We start from the raw sequence: 7,823 nt of genomic DNA, 5'->3' as shown, positions 1-7,823 counted from the left end.
AAAAAGAAGAAAAAAAAGGCACAGTGACTTTATCTGCAAAGGGCTCCTTGGTAGGTATTTTCAGTTCATAGCAGCCACAGAAGATGGATAATGAACTCATATGTATTTATCCTAATAATGTTGGGGTGGACAGGGGCATCGAGTTGAAGTAGCATTTAAGTATTATCACATATCTATATTTTAACAATATTTATTATTTATGGTGCAAGTGCTCTGTGTGCGTGTATACCTGCAGGCTAGGCGAGGGCATTAGATCCCTTTATAGATGATTGTGAGCCACCATGTGGTTGCTGGGAATTGAATTCAGGACCTTTGGAAGTGCAGTCAGAGCCATCTGGCCAGCCCCTTCTAGTGATTTTGTATCAAATAAGCTTTTATAGCTTATTTTGGTATAAGCAAAGTTTGGTAATTTACAATAACCTATTTTCTGTCTAATGAATGTCTATGAGAAAAGAGTTCATAACAATCTAAAGGTAAAAGTGTGGCATGTGTCGGTGGTTGGTGGTGTGTGCCTTTGATCCAGAAGGCAGAGGAAAGAGGCAGTTGGATCTGTGAGTTTGGAGTCAGCCTGGTTTATGGGGTAAGTTCCAGGGCAGTCAAGGTTACACACACACACACACACCCACACCCACACACACAGAGAGAGAGAGAGAGAGAGAGAGAGAGAGAGAGAGAGTCATGAAAAACCAAATAAATAAGTAAATAATAATGTTGTTAAAAGAGTAACTACTGTGGGGGGCTAGAAAAGGGGAAATCATTTGAAATGTAAATAAATTATATCGAATTAAAAAAATTAAAAAAAAAAAGAAAAAGAGAAATGGACCCAAATGAAAAAAAAAAAAAAAAAAGAGTAACTACCAGTGATTGCAAAGTACCAATAACGCCTCTGATAGCAAAGAATGGGACATCAAGATTGCCAGGAATCACTATCAATAATTTTGTTAGGAGCTTAAGGACATCCTTGGCTACATAGCAAGTTGGAGGCCAGCCTAAGCTACATGAGACACTGTCTCAATAATGGTAATAATAATTTTGTTGAGAGGGCTGGAGAGTTGGCTCAGTGGTTAAGAGCATTGACTGCTCTTCCAGAAGTCCTGAGTTCAAATCCCAGTAACCACATGGTGGCTCACAACTGTCTATAATGAGATCTGATGCCCTCTTCTGGGGTGTCTGAAGACAGAGACACTGTACTCATACACATAAAATAAATAAATCTAAGAAAAAATTTTGTTGAGACAAAGTAGTCAAATATCATATAGAGCAAGTCAAAGGAAATAGTTTTCCCTTATTTATTTATTTATTTATTTATTTATTTATGAGACAGGATTTTCTGGAACTTGCTCTTTAGACCAGACTGGCCTTGAACTCAGAGATCTGCCTGCCTCTGCTCTAGAGTGCTGGGATTAAAGTCATGCACCACTATCATCTGGCTTAAGTTTTCCCTTTTTATTTTTTTAATTATGTGTATACATGTATAACTGTGCGATCTGTGTGTACACATGTGCACAAGTAATTGAAGGTATCCTGCTTGGCCAGAGGCACGAGGTTCCGCTGGAGATGGAGTTACAGGCGCTTGTGATGTTTGTGCTGACTTCTGAGAGAAGTTTGTGTTCTTGACTGCTGAACCATCTCACTAAGTCCCTAAGGTTTCTTACTATGGCCACTTGGAGATTGTTAGATAAGGGAGCCAGAAATGGAATCAATGAGGTGTGGGAATGGAGGCTCAGTGTGCAGAGGAAAATAGCATCCAGAGGGCAATGGGGTGAGTTGATGAAAGAACACAAGGGTACCAACAGTAGCGACCTGGGCCAGTGGATCTATATATATGACAACTGCCATTGTCCACAGAACGTAGAGAATGGAGGTCCTGCCTAAACCCAACAAGAAGGAAACGACCCAAAGAACCAACGAAGACAAAGTGCACACAATATGTAGAAAACACTTTTTGAGGGAAGGAAGGGTGGAGGTGGGGCCAAGAAAGACTTTTTGCTCCTTCCAGGTGGGGCATCTTACCTGAAGCTGATTTCTGCCGGGAAGAAGGCCCTAGAGGCTTACAAACAGCTGCAGCCTAAGTCTCATTTCTGCAGTCTTGGACTTAATTGTTGTGGAGTGTGGCCAGGAATGTTTAAAGAGCTCCCAACTGGTTTTTAGTATGTAGTTAAGATTGAGAATTGCTGCCATGCACAGCGCAACAAAGCATAAAACACCTGATGTAAGACTTCATCTGGCTCTTAGCCAAGACTTCACACAGCTGAGGGTTTAAATGATTAAGAGCGCTTGTTGCTCTTGCAGAGGACCAGGTTTCAGTTCCCTCCACCCACATGGTTCACAACCATCTGTAACTCCAGTTCCAGGGGATCGGAGGTACTAGATGTGATGCACTCATATATGCTAGCATATACTTATAAAAATCTTTTAAAAATTAAAAAAAAAAAGACTAATCACAGCCAGCAAATATGATCAGCATAACTTGAGACAGAAAACAGACTGCTCTGGAACAGGGTCTCAGGTAACCCAGGTTGGCCTCAAACAATGTTGAGGAGGATGTACTGAACTTCCGTCCTCCTGCCTCCGCTTCTCAAACTCTGGGACTACAAGCGGGCAGCACCAGGCCCGGCGTATGAGGCGGTAGGGATCAAACCGAGGACTCTGTACACGCTTGGCAAGCACAGTTCCAAACCGAGCCTCCTCCCATAACTGGCAAATCAAAATTTCCTATAGAGGTGCAGAGGCGCTTCCTCCGCCCATTTCGTTCCTGGCTCGCAGCAGCTGCGGCGCAGGCGCCAGTGCGCACGCGCAGGCAGGCCGGGCGCGAGCCAGCAGTCCCCGCGCGCTCCCGCGGTTCCTCTCCCCACCGTGGCCGCGGCGCGGGAAGGACAGCGAGAGGCCGCGATGGCTGACGAGATTGCCAAGGCTCAAGTGGCCCAGCCCGGTGGCGACACGATCTTCGGCAAGATCATCCGCAAAGAAATCCCCGCCAAGATCATCTTCGAGGACGACCGGGTAGGCTTGCCGCCCGGCGACACGCCGGCGTTCCCTGAGGAGCCGCGGGCCTGAGGCAACGCGCGGCCCGGCTGGCCTGGCCCTGCGCCCGCGTGGCCCTGCGGCGCGTGCCTGCGCTCGGGTTACGCGTTATCGGCCGCTCGGCCGGCCGCGTGTCGCGGCCCCGGTGAGGCGATGCGGGCGGAGGCCCCGGGAGGTGACGCCCGCCTGGGTCTCCTGTGAAGTGCAGACCCGTGGGGTGACGCCCACCGGAGCCCGCGGCCGCCACCCACCACGCGGGTGTCAATCTGGCCTGCGAGAAACCCGATCCTGCCCCCGGCGCAATCTCCGCGATCTCCCGCGCGCAGCGGTCCCTGCACTGCGAGGTCCTTCTGCTCCGGGTTCTCGCTGCAGATGTTGCCTCTGAGGACTGGAATTAGCCCTTTAAGCTTTTAAAAAACATTGCTTTAGGGTGTTTTGTTTTGTTTTAATAGATCGGCTTCCCTACTGCAGGCTGACCACGGACCTGCTGAGGCCGACCTTGAACCAACCCTTGATCCCCCTCCCCCCTACCTCCTATATACTATATACCAGGCGGCCCACGCCCTGCTGATTCGGAAAACATTTATGATGCAAGATCAAAAGTTGCCTTTCCCCCCCCCCCCCTCCTCCTTGATAGATGAAATCGCTGTCGATAGTGAAGACCAATTTTTGTAAATTATTTCCTGGACAGTTCTATTTATGGCTTTCAGTCTCACATAAAGCAGGGTGGGCGCTTGGCCCTTTGACTAGAAAGTTTTGTACAGATTTGTTCAGTTCACTTTATGAAATATGAGAAAGCATTAATGCTACTGGTAATGTACACATAGACTCATAGTACTTCAAATTTAATTCGGTTCCTTGAGGTGAGTTTTATTTAAATTGCCTGTATTTGTCACTGATTGGGGAAGTTCTTTGATCTTAGAAAAAGCCCCATTTCCTTTAAAAAGTTTGCAAGTCTTGTACCATGTCCTGTAATCCCAAGCCCACCATCCAGAAGACTGTGCCAGGAGTTACAGGCCAGCCTGTATTAGGGAATAAGACCCTAACTCAAAACCAAACACTTGCAGAGAGAGAGAGAGAGAGAGAGAGAGCGCGAGCGCGCGAGAGCGCTGGGGAGCTCTAAACACAAAACCAGCATCCTATGATTCTTGCACTTGGGAGGTGGAGGGAAGGGAATCACTTCAAAACCAACCTGGGCTACATGGAGACCCCACATTACAAATAAAACAAATAAACAAAAAACCAGAACCATAGTTTGTAGTTGTTTTAATAAATGGTCTTTACCATAGTGATTGAACCTCAGAATTACTGGTTTCTAAATGACACAGCATTTTATACAGTATGGCTGGGTCCTGTTAGGAAGAGAGCATTCATCAATACAGAAACACCGGGACTGGCAGTACCTGCACAGTAAAACAAAACAGGAAGTTGTGCAATCAGGACTTGGATCTGGAAAAGGTGGGAGGGGGAAGGGAGCCAGGCTTGTTTCCAAAATTATAAAGATGGAAGCTGAGGAGATGGTTCCGTGTTTAAGAGTACTTTGAAAGCTTGAGGACCTGAGTTCAAATCTCCAGCACCCATGTTTAAGCTGGGCTTACCTGCACGTGCCTATGACTCAAGGAGTTTGGTGGCAAAGTAATGGAGCCTGCTGGCAGCTGGCCAGTCAGCCTAGTCAAAACATTAAGTTTAACGAAAGACCCCCATCTTGGCAATAAGGGATGGTTGCATGCAGAGGTTGCATATCTACACATCCGTGTGTGTAGCGCGCACACATGCACATATTCAAAAGGTGGAAATTATTAATATGGGAGGAATTTGTAGATTTTTTTCGAGTTAAGGAATGTATCGTTTAAATTAAGCAAAAGTTGGGGTTAAGAGAGGGGCTGAAGAGATGACTCAGTGGTTAAGACCTGTGTTTGTTTCCTAGTATCCACATCAGGTGGCTCCAGACTGCCTTACACAGTTCAGGGCCTGGGCATCCTCTTCTGGCCTCCATGGGCGCGTTCCATACATGCAGGCAGAAAAGAAATAATCTTCCAAAGAGCTGGGTGGTGGTAGCACACCCAGCAGCACTCAAGAGACAGAGGCAGGAATCTCTGAGTTTCAGGCCAGCCTAGTCTACATTGTGAGTTTCAGAACAGCCAAGGCTACACAGAGAAACCCTGTCTCGAAAAAAGAACGAAAAATAAATTAATTTTTAAAAATGAGAGGGAGAGAGAATATAAGAGGATTATTGCACGGGCAATATCTATGGACAGTGTGGTTTGAGCCAGAGGACTTAGGTGGTATCAGCCTGGTAAGGCTGACGGGACTAAATTTTGCTCATCCATTGTATTAGTAACTGCTTTGTTGCTGTGTAGCCTTGGCTGTCCTAGAACACACTGTATTAGTCTGGCCTCAAGCTCACAGAGATCCCCCTGCCTCTGCCTCCAAGTGCTGGGACTAAAGGGTGTGTACCACCACTGCCACCACCCAGCTAAAAGAAATCATTTAGTTGGGAGCCTGCCCACAGTTTCAGAGGTTTAGTCATTGTCATGGTGGGGAGAATGCTTTATGACTAAGCATTCAAGTACATGAGCCTGGGAGGGCTGTTACGGCACCGATCCGGTGTCTATCTCTGAACGCTGTCCGCGGTCACTCAGTCTCAGTCATACTCTTCCGAGATAATCGCCCATCTCAGCCTTTCATAACGTGTTTGACCACTAATAATCACATCTCTGCGTAAAGCCCATCTTAAGACTTAAGTTACATGCAAAGGATCATGAGGCCACGTGTACTACGAACTGTTTTCTTAGCGTCTGTTCAGTGCCTCCCATTCAGACTGTGCTTACTACTTGACAGAGAGTATGTTTTAGTCTAGCAGGTGATACACTAAAAGCTTCTGTTTTTTTTCCCTAGTGTCTTGCTTTTCACGACATTTCCCCACAAGCGCCAACACACTTTCTGGTGATACCCAAGAAGCACATATCCCAGATTTCTGTAGCAGATGATGATGATGAAAGTGTAAGTAATTGCTGACATTATACTTTATTTTTTGTTTGTTTGTTTTCTCTCTATGTATTCCTGGCTATCCTGGAATTTCTTATGTGGACCAGGCTGGCCTGGAGCTCCGTGGAGACTGGCCTGTCTCCATCTCCTGAGTGCTGGGATTAAAGACATGCTCTGCCACCCCCAGCTTGATTGCTTGTTATTTAACGACCAGCAGTGTACATTTTCTGTTTTTTTATGATTTTTTTTTCTTTTGCAGCTTCTAGGACATTTAATGATTGTTGGCAAGAAATGTGCTGCAGATCTGGGCCTGAAGCGAGGGTACCGGATGGTGGTGAATGAAGGTGCGGACGGGGGACAATCTGTCTATCACATTCACCTCCATGTCCTTGGGGGTCGGCAGATGAATTGGCCTCCTGGCTAAGCCGGTTGGGGATAAGTGTCCTTCTCTAGGTAGCTGGCAAGCTCCAGTAAGTTAAAAGGCACACATAGTTTTGCCTGTGTATGGAGAAATTGAAGAGATCCTTTAAAATTTTGTGCCTAATAAAAGACATTGTTGCACGTCTCTGAGTGGATTTGCTACTCTGGAACTCTGTGTGGTGGAATGCTGAGGGGGTAGGTTCATCATAGAGGTTTCTTCTATGTGTGTGTTACTAGAGATCAGACTCAGCCACAAGAAGCCATGCAAAGGATCTACCACTGAGATAGGCCCATACTTTAATCCCAATACCCAGGAGACAGGCAAGTGGATCTCTGGGAGTTCCAAGCCAGGTTGGTCTATATAGTGAGACCCTGTGTCAAAAATAAAGAGAAAGGCTCACAACCCAAATTTCTTATATTTTCTTCTCAGTGAGACTCTGGCATTGAATGCTGTGGTAGTCTAACTAGTCTTTGATAAATAACAAAAGTTTGATTTGAAATATCTTCTCAGGTTAAATTATTTATTTAGGAGATTTCCCCTTTATCATACACACGTACCCTCTATTTGTTTTTTTTTTTTTTGTTTTGTTTTGTTTTGTTTTTTTAAGATTTTATTTATTTATTATATGTAAGTACACTGTAGCTGTCTTCAGACACTCCAGAAGAGGGCATCAGATCTTGTTATGGGTGGTTGTGAGCCACCATGTGGTTGCTGGGATTTGAACTCAGAACCTTCAGGAGAGCAGGCGGTGCTCTTAACCGCTGAGCCACCTCTCCAGCCCCCCTCTTTTTGTTTTTGTTTTGTTTTCTTAAGATAGTTCTGGGGGCTGGAGAGATGGCTCAGTGGGTAAGAGCACTGACTGCTCTTCCAAAGGTCATGAGTTCAAATCCCAGCATCCACATGGTGGCTCACAACCATCCATAAAGAGATCTGTTTACTTACATATAATAAATAAATATTTAAAAAAAAAAAAAAAGATAGTTCTGAAACTCTCTGTGTAGATCATGCTGGCCTCAAACATATAGGTGATTCTCCTGCCTCCCAAGGGTGGGGGTTATAGGTCTTGAGTGTTTCTGGATAGATTAGGAAAACTGGCCTTTACATGTAACACTTTTTTTTATTCCATTTTATGTTGTACTTATAACATTTGTGTAGATAATGCATCTTTTAAAATGCCTTTCATTTATTCTTTGGCTAACCTTTGGGCTAAGATCAAGTATAAAATGCCTTTTTTCTTCTTTTTTTTCTTTCTTCGAGACAGGTTTTCTCTGTGTAGCCTTGGCTGTTCTGAAACTCACTCTGTAGACCAGAGTGAGTTCCAGAAATCTGCCTGCCTCTGCCTCCCAAGTGCTGGAATTAAAGGCGTGTGCCACCACTGCCCAGCTCTGAC

At 45.4% G+C, this 7,823-nt stretch overlaps 1 protein-coding gene across 1 annotated transcript; it reads left to right on the top strand.

Annotated features, from left to right (window-relative positions):
* Positions 1-2,793: 2,793 nt before the first annotated feature.
* On the top strand, positions 2,794-6,577 carry Hint1 (histidine triad nucleotide binding protein 1). The gene is made up of 3 exons (XM_052197822.1): positions 2,794-3,003; positions 5,923-6,027; positions 6,272-6,577. The coding sequence occupies exons 1-3, from the start codon at positions 2,893-2,895 to the stop codon at positions 6,434-6,436; spliced, it is 381 nt and encodes a 126-aa protein (XP_052053782.1). The 5' UTR covers positions 2,794-2,892; the 3' UTR covers positions 6,437-6,577.
* The last annotated feature ends 1,246 nt before the right edge of the window (positions 6,578-7,823 follow it).

This window comes from Apodemus sylvaticus, chromosome 10 (genome assembly GCF_947179515.1).
Source record: "Apodemus sylvaticus chromosome 10, mApoSyl1.1, whole genome shotgun sequence".
Taxonomy (NCBI): Eukaryota; Metazoa; Chordata; class Mammalia; order Rodentia; family Muridae; genus Apodemus; species Apodemus sylvaticus.
The sequence above is the reverse complement of the archived record's forward strand: the minus strand, read 5'-3'. Positions and strand labels throughout refer to the sequence as shown.

Coding starts and splice junctions, on each gene's coding strand:
- Hint1 (XM_052197822.1), top strand. CDS start 2,893: ATGGCTGACGAGATTGCCAAGGCTCAAGTGGCCCAGCCCGGTGGCGAC. Junction 3,004..5,922: donor TCATCTTCGAGGACGACCGG/GTAGGCTTGCCG, acceptor TTTTTTCCCTAG/TGTCTTGCTTTTCACGACAT. Junction 6,028..6,271: donor CAGATGATGATGATGAAAGT/GTAAGTAATTGC, acceptor TTTCTTTTGCAG/CTTCTAGGACATTTAATGAT.